Here is a 20,118-nt window from a genome sequence, read left to right on the forward strand (position 1 = left end):
GTAAAATCTCCTGAAGACAATTTTCATTCCTGAACGAACACGGAAATAACATGGCTATTTCTTCTGCCATATAAATTGTATTCAGAAACTAAATATTGTTTTATTTTTGTATTAAATAGTTTTATTTTTGTATTAAATAGTTTTTTTTTTGTATTAAATAGTTTTATTTTTGTATTAAATCGTTTTATTTTTGTAAGCAATACTAATGCTCTGGAGAGCGTTTATATTTGAACTTACATGAATTAAATATATATTATGATGTTCTGTGGTTGCTGCTGTATTCTGTAATAGGCACCATAGAGCAGGGCTTCCCAACCACGGTCCTCAAGGCACACTAATAGTCCAGGTTTTGAGGATAGCCATACTTGAGCACAGGTGTCTTAATTAGTACCTCAGTTATTTTGATTTAACATCTGTGCTCAAGCATGGATATCACTGAAACCTGTACTGTTAGTGTGCCTTGAGGACCGAGGTTGGGAAACACTGCCATAGAGGGATAGTCACTTGCAATAGAAGTAAAGAAGGCGCAGGGTGTACTATATATCTGTGTGTCATGTTATTGTACTCTTTTTTTATTTTTCTCACTGGAAATATTCTTAAAGTAAAAAAATATGTTTATTTTACTGAAGGGCCATAACTAGGGGTCTGCGAGTGGTGCGGTCGCACAGAGTGCAGCGATCTGTGGGCGGCAACCCATTGCCTCTGCATCTGGCTAGCAGCGTGCTTAGACTGGCACCCTGCAGCCAGAATCTCTGCAACAGTGCCGCTTGGAGCATCCACCACACCGCTGCCCTTACAACCCCTCAGAGCATCCTGAGGATGCTCTGTGCATTGCTGTAATCACCGGCGATCGCGGCCCGGCCCCCCTGAATGACGTCACATGGAGGGAGCGTGGCCTGCACCGGGTGCTGGGAGCACTAGATACGGCTCTGTTTTACTGGTTATAAATAAGATGAGCAAGACCCTACTAGATAGAGACCTTGATACATTAGTTCTTTCTTTTCATAAAATACATTACCTTTTGTAGCTTACATTTTACTTTGAATGTAGAAATGGGAACACATAATGGGAACAAAGCTGTTATTTATTAACGACTTCATATGCCATGGGTATAGTTGCTGGATCTCTTGGTGTAATATACATCACTCCTGAACTAGTACTAGAGAATAAGGAACTGTGAGGAAGATTTATCAAATCTTGGAGAGAAAGAAAGTGGAGAGAGATAAAGTACCAATAAATCAGCTTCTAAGCTGGATACACAATATATGACAAATTGTCCGACATATCGTACATGATGGATCACGATGACCATCGTCTAATGTGCACACTGATAACCACCCAATTCATCATACGACGAATTGGGTGGTCGCATCTTCCCATCGGCGGAAGTGCTGCACTCCAGATGGGACTAAGAGCCGTATTAAATTTGAGCGGACCCGCGATACTTTTCCGCCTCCTGGACTTTTTGTCTACTTCACCTGTTTTGCATGCGGAAAAGTATCACGCGCGTGCCCACGTATCCCCGTATTCAATTTGAAAGTACGCGAAAACGGGACCAGGCGAAAATGAAACTAGCAGAAAGTCCTGTCAGATTTGGGGAAATCAGTCTGACACCCCCCAAAAGATGCTCTGACATGGGGATTAGCTATGATTACCCCCGATTTGGCTTGCTGAAGGTATTTGGTGTTTTTTAACGGGCTCAATAGCTGCTAAATACCATTTTTGTACAAGTGGTGAAGAATAGTATTCAGGAGTTTTTTTTGCATAAAATAACTTAACCCAGCAAATTTGGGGTACTTGAAAATGGGGGCCAGCGTATTATAAAGTTCCTAGAGTTAAGTTTAAAAAAGGTGAAAAATCCACCTGCCGCAAGCACCTGCAATGAAAAAAACACATGGGGCATACTTGGGGCCCCCCTAGAGTCTAGTTCACTAGTTTTTAACTTTGTCCCCCAACATTATTTGAAAGTGATTTTTTTGGGTGTTCTTAAGTGTTTTTTTTAAAATATTTGAAGCAGTTTACCTTTGGGGGACTGTCTGAAGGCTGCACAGGGGTTCCCGCAATGTTGCACCCCAAAACCCCAATTCTGCACTTTTTTCCGCCTGCTATTCATAGGCGAAAATTTTTCACCTATTACATTGCATTGACTTTCCACCTAGCGATACTTTTCCGCCAGGAGAAATTCCGTCATCGCCGAAACTTTTTCGCCAATTCCGGCTTTTCGCTCCAAATTGAATAGGGCCTAAGTGGTATAGTAACATTAGACGGGTAACACAATACAATATATCACATGCCATACAGAGGATCGTGCAGTGTGTACGCGATGCAATATATCGTTACATCACATCCCCACGTTGTTGGGCTGCTTTGTCATCCAGGTGTGTACAGTCTGTGCTAGAAAAATGACAGTTATAAGTGGGTAGTACTTCATCTCCCTCCACTTTATCTCCCCAATAATTTATAGGGGTGAAAATAGGGTGGTAGCCTCGGGGATATTCAATTACAACCCTTTTTTCTCACCCAATAAATGATCTGTTATCGGCATTAACACATAAAATGGGAGAAAAGTTCCTGGACTTATGTGTTAACCCACTGTTTGCACCCGATAACAGTTTAGTTATCGCATTAATCTGCGTTAAGTGCAGTGCTGTGGGCTGACTTCTGGGCTAATTTATTAGCCCCAGGGCATCAATTAACCTGCTGTAAATTACCGTGTTTAATTGAATTTCTCCCATGTGTCTGCTTCTGTCCCTATTCCCATCTATCTGTGTATACACAAATCCACCATTTATGTATACCAATAATCAAAGCATGTTTTAAGGAAACAATGGCACAAGCAATGTGAGAATATAGAAGGAGATCAGAAGGGAAATCATTTTTATCCACAAACAATGACTGTAAACGATTAGTTGTCTGTGGCTACAAGAATGCATCTTACTGCTAGACTGAAAGTACCATTTGCTCATTAAGGGAGTCATCTGTAGCTGTAGGGTCACATATACTGTAATATTTTGAGTCACATACAATATATAGGGTAACATACAATGTGTATTGCATAAATACAACATAAATATCATCCTTCAAGTACAAGAAAACTGAAGATGTTAAGTTCATGACATGAAGGTGAAGCATATATCAGGGATTTATCATCTGTGTTCTACTTGAATAGACTAAAAGTAAACACTTTATGATAATGTTTTGATTATATTATAGTGGTTACATTAATGTTTTATGGAATTCACTTTAGTACCACCAACTATCGAAGACACAGATGATCCCGGAGATTACATTGTTATTGCCAGTACTCCCCTGGAATTGGAATGTTATGTTAAAGGAACACCTCTCCCAACTATAAAGTAAGACATGTATATAAGTGTTCAAGGTTTACTGTATCACATATATATATATATATATATATATATATATATATATATAGGTTGAGTCTCCCATATCCAAATATTCCAAAATATGTAATATTCCGAAATACAGAATTTTTTAGTATGACAGAGATAGTGACACCTTTTGCTTTTTGATGGTTAAATGTACACGAACTTTGTTTAAGGCACAACATTATCAAAATTAAAGTATAAAATTACCTTCAGGCTGTGTGTATAAGGTGTATATGAAACATAAATGAATTTCATGTATGTACACAAACTTTGTTTGAGTCACAAAATGATTTAAAATACTGTATAAAAGTACCTGCAGGCTGTGTGTATAAGGTGTATATACTGCATAAATGCATTCTGTGTTTAGATTTTGGTCCCATTCCAAAGATATCTCACTATGGTATGCATATATTCCAAAATACGTAATATTCCGATATCCAAAATACACACACATATATACGAGGAATATATATATATACACACATGTATATATTTATATATATATATATATATATATACACTTAATTTGATCTGGTCACAAAGGTTTACAATACATTATATTTTCAAGATACACAGATTGGTTATTTATGTTCTATGTTTGAGGATGTAGAAATGAAAGTTATCTGTTCATAGTACAATGTGTTTTCTCTTGTAGATGGTTGAAAAATGGAATTCCCCTAGAGGTCACCAGTGATTTACATATACAGTCAAATGGTCAAAAACTCCTCATTCCAAGCTCAGACTCATCAGATAGTGGAGTGTACGAGTGCATTGTTAATAATGAAGCTGGGACCAGCAGAAAACTGTTTAACATTAGTGTTCATGGTAAATAATAACTTTTCCTCCTGCCTTCCGTTTGCTACAGTGGATCCCTATTACAGTGCTACACAAATTATGACTTTTTTTGGGCACCACATTACTGCACCCCGGACCCTCTGTCATTCCAGAAAACCTTTATTTATGAGACATTATATCAAACTAAGTAATTAATAGCCTGGAATTTGGCTTCCTAGTCACCTCCTATAATTAACCAACAGATCTCAGTGATTAATAGTATCCTCCTCAATAAACAATGGCTTTACTCCAAAGTATACTGTTCTCACATATCCTGTATGACAGTGTACTGACACTAAATAGTCATTGCCACCTAGCATGTAACCATCTGGCAACATTAATTTAGTGTAGAAATAACCTCCTAGTAATAGCACTCCAAAAGTGCTAGTGATGGATATACATATAGTTATAGTTTAATTGCTCATGTTTACATATATGCAACTTGAGTCTTCCTCTTCCATACTGTGGTTACATTTGCACTAACTTGAAAATGTTTCTGAGACAATAGCTTATCATTGCTAGAGACATTCGGCATTATATCTCTTATTAGGCACCTATGTAGTTTACATATTCTATACAATTGGTAATGCACACTAGCGCACGCAGGGGGGGTTTCTGAGTACCCAGAAACCCCCCCTGACCAACCAAATTTTTTTTTTCATTGACGGAGACAGTCTTGTCTCCGTCTCGGGCTGTAACCAGGGTGGCCACACAGAGGGGGAAATGCTCTGTGGGAGTTCTCTGGAGAGAGGTCTGCTTGGCAGCTGCTGCAATGTGTATTTGCCGGGTGCCCGCTGTGATGTATATCAGCGGCGCACCCGGCTGTCCTGACTGCTGTGAAGGTTTTTTATAGATCCCCTTTCCGTAGGTACATCTACGGAAGGGGATGTATCCACAACCCTTCTGTGAGCTCTGCCTCCCCCTGCTCCCGCTTGGCGCACTGGGCTGGCATTAAGGAGAGTCATGACGTCTCTCCAGAGAACTCCCACAGTGCTGATGAGGGATGGAGGAGTTGTTGGGCGCAGCGCAGCGGCAAGTCACTGAGAGGCTCAAACCCTGAAGAGTCAGGTCAGTTCACTCTTGTAACTAGTGTTGGCCCGGATAGGTGGTATGTGTGTTGTATGTGTGACATTGAAGTCCTGGAGGGGAAGGGTGTTTGGGATGTTTGTGTGTGAGACATAAGAGTCCCAGGGAAAGGGGAGGATCAATACAGCCACCCAAGCAGCAGCCTGGCAACTAGGGTGTGTGTAGGTTAGGTCTGCTATGTGTATGTATGCCATGTGTGTTTGTAAGTATGTTGTGTGTGTATGTTATGTGTGCATGTATGCTGTGCGTGCTGCGTGTGTCTCACACACACACACATACATACATACAGTCAGGTCCATAAATATTGGGACACTGACAGAATTTTCATATTTTGTCCTCTATTCACCACCACAAGGTCTTTGAAATGAAACAAACAAGATGTGATTTAACTGCAGACTTTCAGATTTAATTTGAGGGTAATTACATCCAAATCAGGTGAACGGTGTAGGAATTACAACGGTTTCTATATGTGCCTCCCACTTTTTAAGGGGCCAAAAGTAATGGGACAAACTAAATAATCCTAAATCTAACTTTCACTTTTTAATACTTTGTTGCAAATCCTTTGCAGACAATTACAGCCTGAAGTCTGGAATGCATAGACATCACCAGACACTGGGTTTCATCCCTGGTGATGCTCTGCCAGGCCTCTACTGCAAATGTCTTCAGTTCCTGCTTGTTCTTGGGGCATTTTCCCTTCAGTTTTGCCTTCATCAAGTGAAATGCATGCTCAATCGGATTCAGGTCAGGGGATTGACTTGGCCATTGCATAACATTCCACTTTTTAGCCTTAAAAAACTCTTTGGTTGCTTTTGCAGTATGCTTCGGGTCATTGTCCATCTGCACTGTGAAGCGCTGTCCAATGAGTTCTGAAGCATTTGACTGAATATGAGCATATAATTTTGCCCGAAACACTTCAGAATTCATTCTGCTGCTTTTGTCAGCAGTCACATCATCAATAAATACAAGGGAACCAGTTCCATTGGCAGCCATACATGCCCACGCCATGACACTACCACCACCATGCTTCATGAGGTGGTATGTTTAAGATCATGAGCAGTTCCTTTCCTTCTCTTCTCTTCCCAGCACTCTGGTACAAGTTGATCTTTGTCTCATCTGTCAATAGGATGTTGTTCCAGAACTGTAATGGCTTTTTTAGATGTTGTTTGGCAAACTCTAATCTGGTCTTCCTGTTTTTGTGGCTCACCAATGGTTTACATCTTGTGGTGAACCCTCTATATTCACTCTTGTGAAGTCTTCTCTTGATTGTTGACTTTGACACATATACATCTACCTCCTGGAGAGTGTTCTTGATTTGGCCAACTGTTGTGAAGGGGTTTTTCTTCACAAGGGAAATAATTCTTTTGTCATCCACCACAGTTGTTTTCCGTGGTCTTCCAGGTCTTTTGGTGTTGCTGAGCTCTCCGGTGCGTTCTTTCTTTTTAAGAATGTTCCAAACAGTTGATTTGGCCACACCTAATGTTTTTGCTATCTCTCTGATGGGTTTGTTTTGATTTTTCAGCCTAATGATGGCTTGCTTCACTGATACTGACAGCTCTTTGGATCTCATCATGAGAGTTGACAGCAACTGATTCCAAATGCACATGTCACACCTAGAATCGACTCCAGACCTTTTACCTGCTTAATTGATAATGAAATAATGAGGGAATAGCCCACACCTGTCCATGAAATAGCTTTTGAGTTGATAGTCCCATTACTTTTGGCCCCTTAAAAAGTGGGAGGCACATATTGAAACTGTTGTAATTCCTACACTGTTCACCCGATTTGGATGTAATTACCCTCAAATTAAATCTGAAAGTCTGCAGTTAAAGCACATCTTGTTTGTTTCATTTCAAAACCATTCTGGTGGTGAATAGAGGCCAAAATCTGAAAATTCTGTCAATGTCCCAATATTTATGGACCACACTGTATATATATATATATATATATATATATATGTGTGCGTGTGTATATATATATATATATATATTTATATATATAATGGAACCCCCCCTAAAAATCCTGCATTTGCCCCTGATACAGTAATCTTTATTCTTGAATGTATCATTATTTATTTATTACCAGTTATTTATATAGCACACACATATTCTGCAGCACTTTACAGAGAATATAGGCCCTCATTCAGAGCCGTACGCTCTGAGCAGAGCGCACGCTCTGAATGAGGGCCGGGCTCCATGAAAATGGAGCGTCCTCCTGGACGCTCATATAGCTGTGGGTCACCACCCACAGGCTATACGAGCGTGCATTTTGATGGCCGCGATGGTCGTGACCATCGCGACCATCGAAATTGCGAGCCGGAGCCTGCGGTTGAGGTTTTCAACCGCAAGCTCCGGAGTGATTTTGGCTCTATCAGAGCCAAAATCACTCCCACTGACATCACTAGTGATGTCAGTGGGCCGGCTTTTGACGGGAGGCGTTCCCGTGGGAACGCCCCCGTCAGGGAGGCACGCCCCCGGAACGCCTACCAAAGGGGGCGTGCTGTCAATCAACATTGACAGCACGCCCCCTTTGATCGGACACAACGCGCGAAGGACTTTCCTTCGCTCGTCGCGTCTGGCGCATGCGCACGACGGAGCTCCCTCCGTCGTGCGCATGCTCAGTCCATAACATCGACCCACTTGCGAGCGGACAGCCGCTCGCGAGTGGGTCTGAATCAGGTCCATAGTATTTGTCCAATCACATCAGTCCCTGCCCCAGTAGAGCTTACAATCTATATTCCCTATCACTTGCTCACATACTTACACAATTGGGTTCATTTTTGTTGAGAGCCAATTAACCTACCAGTACATTTTTGTAGTGTGGGAGGAAACCGGACTACCCATAGGAAACCCATGCAAGTACAGGGAGAATATACAAACTCCACACATTTAGGGCCGTGGTGGGAATCGAACCCTCAGTGCTGTGATGTAGTAATGCTAACCACTACACCATCTGTGCTGCCAATTATCATGATGTTCATACAGTGTATGTACTCTATCATATTCAATGTAAAGTATTTTAGTTTAAATAATAATTACCTTTAGTCATAAAGTGATTTCTCCTTATTGTATGGTTCTCAAAAACATATTTAATTTCTTCTTGTTTGTCTATTGTTGTCGACGTTTATTAATAATTTGTTCATTAGCTCATATTTCATTCTATCACTGTACACACAAAATTAAATTTTTTCAAATGTTAAAAAATAACTTTTAAGGTAAAAAATGTATGAAAGCTTTTAATAAAAATGTGGTTTGTATTGTAGTTCGTCCTTCTATTAAACCTGAACAATCACCGGTATCCGTGTTGATACACAAAACAGTAACTATACAATGTATTGCTAGTGGAATTCCTGGTCCCCACATTACTTGGCTAAAAGATGGACTACCATTTAATGTTGTTAAAGGAAATCTCAGAGTGAGTATAAGTATTTTTACTTGTCATTAAGTTATGCAGAACAGTAAATATCATGCAGATTATCAGCATCCAGGATCACATGAATTAAAGGGTCTAACATTGCTTTGTTTCAGTTGTTTACAGCACAGTCACAGAGTCGTAGTTGTAATTTCAGGTGCACGCTGGAAGTGTATTGAAAATGAATTGGACACTCCTGGGTAGTGACAGGGAGGTGCCTTACCGCACGTACAGAGATAGTCTATGTTATGGCCGTGTTATAATAGCACATTGGTGAAAGTGGTTGCATACACAGATGCTTGATGGCACAGATAGGTGGCCATACTCGGAAAGGGAAAGTGCACCTGCTATATGACTGGTGCTAGTTTTGATGGTACGACCGATGGTGGAGTGTAAGAACCCAGCAATCACTAGTACAGCATGTATGGATGCTGACATTGGGCATCTCAGTCCTTGCACATTCAGATGCACAGATGTACACAAGGGAAGGTCTTTGTAGCAGCATTAATAAAATCACAGTCAGATGTATGTAAAAATATTTACCTACATAAGTTTATTGTTCAGTCAGATGCAGATCAATAACAGTAGCATTTGCACCAGTAAGTGTGTATGTGTGTATGCATTTTCCTTTACCCCACTATAGTGTAGAGATGTGGAATTACAGTGTTAGTAGTAAATCCTTAGCATTACCCTATTTATTTTGTACACAATATAATGCAGTAATACATCATATAAACAAGAGAGAAGTTTCTTGTCATTTAAATTGATAAATTGTTATTAATCAACAATGAACATCTAAGAAAGTTACTTGCCATAAAATCTGAGGAAGCTGGATTTAATTAATAACACCTCTCCCCCAGGCTCCTCTTAATCCAATACTCCACCATTGCTTTCTATAGCCCTACTTTTCTGGGACTGCAGGAATCCCTGGTGATCTTTGTCTATCCCCTTCCTTCATTGCAACCCTATTCACCCACTGTGAGGTGTTTTGTAATCTCTCACCTAGCGTCTCCTCCCACACATTTCTTTTCCCCCTTTCCCTTATCCCTCGCCCTCCTTCCTTACCCATGCTTCCTAATCTTGTGTTTATAAAACTATAAAATTTCCACTAAATTTCCATATATTGTATATGCTCTGTAGTGTTCTGGTAATGTATTACTATGGTATTATATGATTTTTGGGAGGATTTTGTTTTTCTTATTGTATTCTTATGCATCTTCTAGCCCTTTTGTGCAATCATTCTTGTTGTCATATATTAAGAGAATAAAAAAAATGTAATTGCATACAAATGCTAATAAAAACAAATAAAAATACATTTTAATTGAATTGAATTAAATACAAATATCTGTTGTTTTCCTCAAATGGGAAACTTCTTTCTTGCAATAATCCACATGGAAATGTTGAATTTTGAAGTAATGGGAATAGACAGCTGCGGTTTAATGTAATATAGCTGCGACGTTAATGAATTTTGTAGTATAAACTGGAAGGGTTAATAATCAATCAGCCATTCAGACAGCAGCTTAGATGTCATCATGACCACTGGACATCATTGCATTAGTCCTCCAGCAGTTGCATTAAATACTCCTATTAATATGCCTTCTAAACTGGCAATGTATCTAGTCACCTAATTATGCATACGCTTGGCTGCCCTTCCCCCTGCGCGATTCCCCTCTTCAGGTGTAAGGATACGCAAAAAACTATATATGGACGTAGGAGTATGCATTGTTTGTAGTTGCAAATCTTACTACTGTTCCATTCACAAAACAAACAACTATGTCCACCCCTATGTAAGCCTATCAGTGAATGTATAATAATGAGTTACATGTGTACATATTATAGCCACAATCGTGCACAAGATGTGCAGTTAAATGGCACAAAACTCTTGCAATGTTCTTCATTTAAAACAAAACTCCTTTGACAAATATCTTATTTAGTATACATAAATTATTACAGCGTTATTTCAAATTAAACAGCGTTGTTGGTGGACAGTTTGTGCTGTGAAATTCTTGCTGAGATAAGTGTGCTAATTCCAAGACAGCTGCAAGCACTGGGGCCGCCATAGGTGGTGCTTCCCCCATACGCACGTAAGCAGCCCCTCTTCCCCTTGGGTGCTGCTCCCCCATCTCCACTGTTTCTTACCTTGGTAGGCAGGGGATGGGTGCACCATCTTCAGCTCCTCATACTGGGAGTGTGGTGCTTGGCTGTAACATTATAGTCACACCACTGACATGGAAGAGCAGCAGCCACATGTAAAAATCTGCTGGCTGCTTCTTTATGTCTGCGACTGTCACTTTGTATGTCCACTCATTCAGTTATTAGACACCCCTTAGCTATTGGTAACCTTAGTAACTGCCTAGGTCAGATAATGGTAGCACAACCCTGATCTAACATAAAAAGCTATCATTTATGTTTTAAACTATAATTTACATTTTGTTACATTGAACTGTATTTTCTATAATCCTAATTAATATAACATATGGACTTCCAATAGCATAACCTCACAGCCTGATGATATATAAAGGAGGAATACATCTGGTAATGTATATTTTCTTTATGTTTACATTATAGGAGGAATCATTTGGTCGCATTTTGCAGTTCAGAAATACTCTGTTAGCAGATGCCGGGAAATACACCTGCGTGGCAACAAATGCAGCCGGAGAAGCTGAGCAAAACATTTGGTTAAATGTTTATGGTAAATTAATGCCTAAATTTATTGGAAATATAAACATGCTAGACTATTTGTTTTTGAAAAATAGATAGCGTTGCCTAGACTTCCTGTCTAACAATACCATCAAGTAAAGAAAAATATTTCTTCCCAGTGCCTGTTTATGGACAATTGCCATACAGGAAAGTATAATGGTGATCATAGCAACCACCAATAGGGGCACAGAAAGTAATAAAGTGAAAGTAATTCAAAACATATTCAATTTATTAAGCAATTGCTAAAATGCTAGCATAAAATCAACAAGATCAATAATTTTGAAGATGAAGGGCGAAACCCAACAATAATAATGGCCAGATAAATGAGGAAAAGATGAGAAGCTGAGCAGAGTACTTCAGCCTGTGTTACACAGCTTAAGGCTAGACCTCTAGCTCAGACTGGGCACTGTATTGGTCCTCATGTCTTTATGTGCTATGGGGTATATATAGACCAGTTCTGGAGACCTGGTGGGCAGTCATAGTAAATTCCATGGCTCCCCTCTAGACCACAATGTAGAAGAAGCAAAAAAATGAAGGTACCTAGAACAAATCAGACTCCCTTCACACAACTATAACATTTACTAATAAATTTGTCTGGATCCCCACACTGGATTGGGCCTCCTACTGAAGACTTGGGCAAGAATTGGACTCCTTCTGGACACCTGGAAAGGATCTGGTGCTATCTGATTTAAAATATCTTGACTTACTACTACATACCTAATTTATACCCTGCACAGCATGTAACAGAGGCAGTATGTTTAAGAAGAGACTAATCCAGCAATGGGTCTGATTCTCAGTCAGATGTATCTGCTGCCACTTTTTAGTACAGCAGCGACAGCCTAATTACTACCTTATGCTAATGAGAGAATCCACCTGTGTATGTCAAGTGTCCATGCGTCTGCATGCAGAAAGCTGGCCTGGATTTGCACCACCCCATGATTGATGCAAAAGATCCATGTGTGTCTCGATCCGGTGCAAGTGTTCCTCTGTGGAGGACAGTGAGCCAGGGGGTTAGGGTGACTAGGAAACAACTAGGTGAGTGACAGCTAGGTCTCCCTATTGTGGCCAAGCCCAGGTTTGGGTAGACCTGCCCAGAGGCGTGGAGTCTAACCCACTTGGTGGTCTTCACCAGTGACCCCTCCAGTCGGGATTTGGGTTTCGCTGCACCAAGTGGGCAGGTCACGACCCTCTGCACAAGTACCTGGGAGTGGCAGAAAGACCAGAACTATATTAAATTAATTTGTATATAAACGAATACTTGACCACTGGAGATGAACTGAAAACTTGAATATTGGAGATGAACTAAATACTTAAACACTGGAGATGGACTTGAGAATGTAGAAATCCTAGTTTGGGTGCTGATTAGCACAGAGAGACACAGAGAGAAGTGGACATAGGCATGTACTTGGGATTGCTATAGATCCAGCTGACAGCTAACCAGAAATTAGCAGGAAAGCTGACACCTCAGTAACACAGGGAAGCTGCAGGAGGGCTAGCAGCACACTACAAGACACACAGGAAAAACAACACAAAACACTGGACTTCAGAGAGAGAACTAAAGTCTCAGACTGAGAATTAGGATGGAAGCTAATGCAGGAATTCTTGAGAACTGTAAGTGGGCTGAAGCAACACTGAAGGAAAAACACAGAGTAACACTGGTGAGAACCACAAGTCACTCACTGGAACAGTGAAGTTGAACAGCAGTTACCTGTTCCTGGAGTCAGACTTAAATACCCCTGGGTAGCTGATCATTGGATCAGAGGATCAGCTGAGTGACCACAGGACTACATTGGGAGAGACTAGTCAGGTGATATGAACCAACACGGCTGCGCCCATGCCCGGCACCCCGGAAACCAGGACGCACACACAGAAGCCCTAGCGGACCCCAGGGAGAATACTCAGTCACCACTCACCTCCACTCCCAGCATCTGGACCCCTAAGCCCAAGGACGCCAGCGCAGAGGTGAGTAGCGGCCGATCCCAGACCGCATCCTGACAATGTGAAACCGGATTCCTGTCTGAATCCGCACACTCCAAATGAGCATGGAAGTCTGCCAATACTCCCACAAGATGGAGCAGTTCCATGCAATCACAGTACAGTTGCCACCAAGAAACCTCTTTTCACATAAAGAGTGGTCCATTCATGGATGGAACAATCTGTCTGCACTTGCAATTTCTGTGCACCTGCGTATGCATGATCGGGTACATGCGCCATTGGCAATTTCTTTCTACAGCGTATGCGCGGTCTGCAGATCTCTGCGAGATACATCCATGTTTACACTGAGGATGAGCCCCAATATGAGAATCAGCCCCAATATGTAACTCATGAATTATATTTGTAAGTCCACGTAATCACAGTGAATATATCAAAGACTTTCACAATATAATATCTAGTACAGAGATTTAAAATAAATGTTTGCATACTTGAGAGTACTAGCTGATCATAGTCTGAGGTATATATTACATAAGAGTAGTTGGGAAAAGAATCAAACAGAATTTGTCCCCTATTTTTAATGTTCTTCCCTGGATCCATAATTGCCGACTTTTAGCAAGCCCCTTGCAGGAGAGTCCTGGAAGGGGGCCAACGCGCGTCGGGGGTAAGGGGACGTACAGCTGTGATTGCGTCATCGCTGCTCCACCCACTGTTGTTCAAATCACAAATTTACCTCATTTTACAGGGGTGGGTAAAGCCATGATGATGCAATTCAAAATGAATAACATCATCAAACCCCCAGGCTGCCCAATTCACTTTGCAATTCTATGAAATGGACTCTCTGGGGTATATTTACTAAAGTGCAGATTTTTAGAAGTGGAGTTGTTGCCCATAGCAACCAATCAGATTCTGCTTATCATTTATCTAGCACCTTATAGAAGACAATAGTAGATATCTGATTGGTTGCTATGGGCAACAACTCCACTTCTAAAAACCCGCACTTAGTAAATATACCCCTCTAACTTTAACAAAAGATTAAAACAATATAAGCTCACATGTGTAAACTAAGAAATAGTAAATGGGGGTTTGATTAAAGTGCTACAGCCAATTGTATTTGTGTGTTGTTGGTGTGATAAAGATTTGTTAGGGTGTAGGTGATTCTTTTAGGGAGTACCTCCCGTACATACCTAGTCCAAGGCACTCTGACATAGGTCTCCCTCTTTGTCCACCCTAACCAATCTTCATCACACCATTCTAATAGCCCCTGTTTATAGCTAGAGCATTGTGTCTCATACATAAACTAAACAATATATGAACCAAACAAGACTGTCATCATTAACTCACAGACACCTACATAACATCCAACACACACACACAACAGCACACAAATTCAATTAGTTGTAGCACTTTAATCAAAATCACACTAACCAGAACCTGTATAAGGAGGATGGACACCTCCATTTTTAGAGCAGCTCCCTATTCCAGTGTGAACATCCCAGAGTGCAGGACCCACACCTTCCTTCCAAATAAGAAATAGTAAAGTATTTCCATATGAAGCTGGTGCATTGCCAAGATGGCCAAACTGGCTCTACGAAAGGGGAAAACTATCCTGTTGTAAATTTTTATAGAAGTGAGAAACTAGTTGCTTACTGTGCTTTTTAAAGTGGGTGGGGTATGTAACAGATGCTAAAATATAAACTCTAGGTAGATCAAAAAATTATTCAACTTTATTTCACAGATATAAATAATTCATAAAAATATATAGCAAACTTGAGAACACGTATTCCAATCGAAGATAATGATAAAATCCTTAAATGATTATATACTATACAATGGTGTAACCATATAAAAGACCTCCCAATGTGCATGTAAACAAGAGGATACAATCACATAAGAGTATAAGACACTTTCCTAAGCAGCAATATTGTGAATAAGAGGACACATTCACATATAGATGTAAAAACACTTCCCTTTGCAGAAGATGCTAGTTGTAGATGCACTTTGTGAATAAAGTGTCAGTGCTTGTCAAGTAAACAATAATCAATAGGATTCCTACCATCAGAGAAAGTATGGGGCCCCTTGATCTGCCGGACCTAGGAACTCCGGAAGGATGGACAAGGGGAAAGATGTTATGGGCCCCAAAGCTTATATCTGATGGTTCCAATCCTCAGTCACTGCCACTGGCAGTTCCTATTTCGGGAGATCAAGGGCCAATGAACCATTCATCCAGTGTTGTTTTGTAGTTCTATACCTCAGGTGAAGAGGTTCTGAGTGGCTCTAGGCTGCTAAAGAAAAAATAAAAAAAAATCTTTTTACCCCTAGGAGCGCCTTCCTCACTTATCCACATAATTATTTTATATGTAGTAGATGTATATGATCACCTTCAGTTGTAGAAAGTTTGTTACTGCATTATAGTAAACTCAGCTTTAGGCTTCATTCCCACTGCACTGGTGACAAATCTGTGCATTGTACTAATGCTATAATCACATGAAAAGGGTTGAAAATGGCAAAAAACACATGTAGCAAAGCTTTGCACAGTTACAGGGAGCCATATAAATCTTCCTGGGACTCAGGATCTTTGGGTGCAGCTCCCTCCTGCATCTTCTACAAACATTGGCAGGTTTCTGTGTCAAGCTTGGTTTATATTATTACGACAATGTACTCCACTATCTCCATAACATACATAGTTTCCAGTGACTCCATACTCATATGCAATGTTATATGTGTTTTGGAGTGTTGCCAGAGAACCGACAACAACCGAATTTAGGGGTTCTGTGTTGAACTAAGGAGCTGATTCAGACCCTCTCGCTAGGATATGTTCGCTCATAGCTGACCGATTTTCGCTTTCTGCGCATGCGTACACATCGCAACGCGTGTGCGCGAACCGCAGCGAGAGATCGGGAAGCATACACTCGCCCAGCATAGACAGCCCGGCATAATGAGTGACAGGAGAGGACATTTGTGGGTGGTAACAGGGGCTAGCCACTAGAAATGGGAAAGTGGACGTGCGAACGCAGGCGTGCCTGAGTGTCCCAACGCCGTTACAGAGGTGTGCATAATTAACAGGCAACGTCATTGTACACGTCACCTGGTTGAAATACACACTGTAGTGATCGCAGTGCTTGCGGCAAGGTATAGTCAACCTCAAGCGCTGTGATCGCATCCAATGGTGCTCGATGTACCAATGGTTTCAAACACTTCCAGGAGATGACATGCGCAAGTGGGCGTCTTTTGAATGGCTGGTGGGCATCTGCATACACTAAGTGATCGCACGCCAAGACATAGTGGGCGTTCTAATGCCTTGCCGTGCGATCGCCTGCCATGCTGGGCATGTGCTGGATTTGCATACGCATCAAGCGAGCGTTCGCATCTAGCGAGAGGGTCTGAATGAGCTCCTAAGTCTGAGTTCGGAATCACTTTGGGGTTACGGAGACAAACAGAGTCCCAGTTCGGATCTTCCGGCGGTTCGGAACTCAGATTTGAAAAACAAAGTAAAGTTTTGGATTGCACGCTAACAAGTCAAAATGACATAATTTTAGCTGGTTTTTTTTTTTAAACACGTGAGGGTGGTTTTTCAAAGCCAAAACTAAAATACGAAGATGAATCCGGATCCAAAAAACGGGGATCAGCGCGCATCTCTATTCTGAACGCTGCAATCTCCATTCAGTGCGTTTAATACAAGTTACACACATCAATTTCAGTGGAGTGACATATATATCCAAGTAAAATAACCACATATCAGAGCATTTGTGTTTGCAATAAAACTGGCGTTTGAACTTTGAAAGCAAGAGCCAGTGCCTGAAAGCTCATATTAGTTTGTGCTTGGGGAAGTAATGCAATTGTAGAAAATCATTAATAAATGAAACAATCTACCAAAAATAAATAATTCCTTGCAAACCTGGTATTATCAATTAGAAACACATTCTCTTACTTGGGATTAAGATTTAAGTATAGCGTTCTGAGAGAGGGAATTATATCACAGTTTATTATACTTTTAAATGTTCATACTGCATAAGTACAGTAATTAAATGTGATTGTCATTCAATTGTACCCAAACTAGATATGTAATGTACATTCATATTATCAAATGATCTTTATTACTATGCTCCTCTCATACGTATTGTAGGTTTGGGCTACTGGCCTAATTCATTTTCAAATTTACATTGACAGAGCCTCCGACAATAGAGAATTCTGGTGAGGTCCTCTATGAAACTGTACTTGCCAATCACCCTGTGACACTTCAGTGTAAAGCATCAGGCAACCCTCATCCTGGTAAGTATAGGCTAAACACATTTGAAATTGGGTAATGAAGGGTCATACATATTAATATCATTTGATTCTATACTTATATCAATGCTAACATCCAATAAAAATAAACACGTTTCAAAGTGGCATTAGTTTTGCCCTATATTTCTTGTTTTTTATTATAGTTGTTACGTGGTCAAAGGATAACCACCCTATCATAGCAGCTGGTGGAGTCATCTTGTCAAATCATGGAAGAGTATATCAGATAACAAGTGCTCAGATATTCCATGCTGGTGTTTATAAATGCATAGCAAGTAGCATTGCAGGCTCAGCTGAACTTACTTATGTTCTGCAGGTACAAGGTAAGTACATTTCAAATTAATTGGTACACATCTATGGCACCATTGGTAATATTTTTATTATTATATGAATTTCAATATATAATACAGAGGTTCCCTAACTCGGTCCTCAAGGCTCCCCAACAGTCCAGGTTTTAGAGATATCCATGGTTGAGCACAGGTGACTTAATTAGTACCTCAGTCAATTTGATTTAACTACATGTGCTCAGCCATGGATATCTCAAAAACCTGAACTGTTGGGGAACCTTGAGGATGTGTTTGGGAACCTCTGATATATTATGTCAAAATGTATTATATAATGTGTCCGTGAGTGTATCTGGCTTACTTACTTGGTCAGTACAACTCTTTTATTAGATCCTAATTTCCATAATAATGCAAAACTAAGACAGTGTGTAGATCCCTGGTTAGTCTTTGTTTTCTGGAGAAGGCAAAAACATTCTCTATATGATCTCTACCTTCCAACCTTCCAAGTTCCAAGGCAGTAGACCTGTGGACTACAGATTAAGAAGTATCTTAAAGATCCTTTTATTCTTTTTTGTTTTACCTTTTCTGAAAACATTTGTGTGTGACAACACGTGTTAATGTGTAGTAGCTGATATCCCAGTGCTTATATACAATTTTACAACTATGCTTTACTAAACTTAGGCATTGCACAGATCCTATTCTCCAGGGCATATAGGTCTGGGAACATACAATCAGTTGTTAATAACACTGGTCAACAATAATATTGTCCCAAGAGTTTTGATTGTTGTTCTAAGTATACTGTTTTATGCTGACCCAATTAGTTTTTCTATCAGGCTTAGTTTTGTTTATCTCCTTTATTTAGAATACTCAAAGTGTAAAAATGTTATACAGTATATTAGAAATAGAAAATGATGGCAGGATACATTTAATTAGAGCAGATCTTAAGGTCATTGCACTTTTGTTAGTGTTGCAGCTACATTACATTTAGTACTGTTGTTTTTTTTAAGTGAGTGGGACAGTAGGGATAAGCAAAGCCACTATGTTCAGAAGGATTGGCCAAAACGTACCATTACCTGATTGCCATAATTAATTGCCGTCCAGATAAGCAAAGCCACTATGTTCAGAAGGATTGGCCAAAACGTACCATTACCTGATTGCCATAATTAATTGCCGTCCAGTTTATTTATTTGTATTTCATAAACTTTCTTACAGTTCCTCCGTTTATTTTTGGTACAAATGATCCTGTTACTGTAATCATCAACAATCCTGTAAGACTGGAATGTGAAGCCACAGGGTTCCCAACACCCAGTTTAACATGGTTAAAAAATGGTAGCCCAGTCTCCAGTTTCCGTGGTGGAATTCAGGTATTATACCAAATAATAATGAAAACGTGGGCCTGATTCAGAGCTGCATGAAAAGCTGCCGCAATGCGTACTAAAAATAGTTGTGGAATTCAGTCTGTATTCCTAGCACCATAGTCTATATCTACATGACTGTACCGTCCCCCTTCATCAGCTTTTGAGACCAGCCATCACCATTATCAGCATGGAATTCCACAAGCTTTTTCCTGGGTCTGTCTGTATTACTCACCTTTGAATAGGTTGAAATTTTGCCTACACGCAGACAGCAGGTTTATACAAAGTGCGAACGGACCGTTGCCCCCCAGTTACATCCCCTTTTGGCTGCAAATGGAGATCTGACATGAAAAGTAGGTGGCACTTATCACACACAGCCAGGGATGATATATAGAAATTTAATAAGAAAAAAAAATAATGATAATAAGAAGAAGAATACTAAGAATAATATTATGAATAATAATAATAATACATTATAATTAAAATAATAATAGTAATAATTAGACTTTTATTAATATATATTTTAGAAATATAACAGATATACAAAAGTGGTCTTTTTTTGTTAACAATAGAATTTTATTAACTGCAGCCAGATGGGCTTTCACTTACATGGTCACATCGCTATAAATTAGTCCTTTAGTGAATCACAATCACTGCTACAGTACCTATCTTTTGTGATTACTATTTATCAATGGTCAGGAAGAGAAATATTTTAAAAACATTGATGCAAATGAATAATACCAAACTTTCCTTTCTATGTTTCTATAGTTAAAATATGTGATTCAACGAGGTCAGTTAGGACAGTACAAATCAGTGTCTGGGGTCAATCCAATTAGGTGCAAATTG

At 40.0% G+C, this 20,118-nt stretch overlaps 1 protein-coding gene across 1 annotated transcript in view; it reads left to right on the forward strand.

The window, feature by feature from the left end:
• HMCN1 (hemicentin 1) overlaps nt 1-20,118 on the forward strand; it is a 563,772-nt gene that overhangs the window by 202,871 nt on the left and 340,783 nt on the right. The window contains exons 34-40 of the mRNA XM_088453882.1: nt 3,248-3,356; nt 4,045-4,214; nt 8,569-8,720; nt 11,286-11,409; nt 17,520-17,621; nt 17,780-17,956; nt 19,130-19,281. Coding sequence (XP_088310008.1) covers nt 3,248-3,356; nt 4,045-4,214; nt 8,569-8,720; nt 11,286-11,409; nt 17,520-17,621; nt 17,780-17,956; nt 19,130-19,281 — 986 coding nt within the window. The remainder of the gene's footprint in view (nt 1-3,247; nt 3,357-4,044; nt 4,215-8,568; nt 8,721-11,285; nt 11,410-17,519; nt 17,622-17,779; nt 17,957-19,129; nt 19,282-20,118) is intronic.

This window comes from Taudactylus pleione, unplaced genomic scaffold, assembly GCF_031769625.1.
Source record: "Taudactylus pleione unplaced genomic scaffold, aTauple2 ptg000602l, whole genome shotgun sequence".
NCBI classification, from domain to species: Eukaryota; Metazoa; Chordata; class Amphibia; order Anura; family Myobatrachidae; genus Taudactylus; species Taudactylus pleione.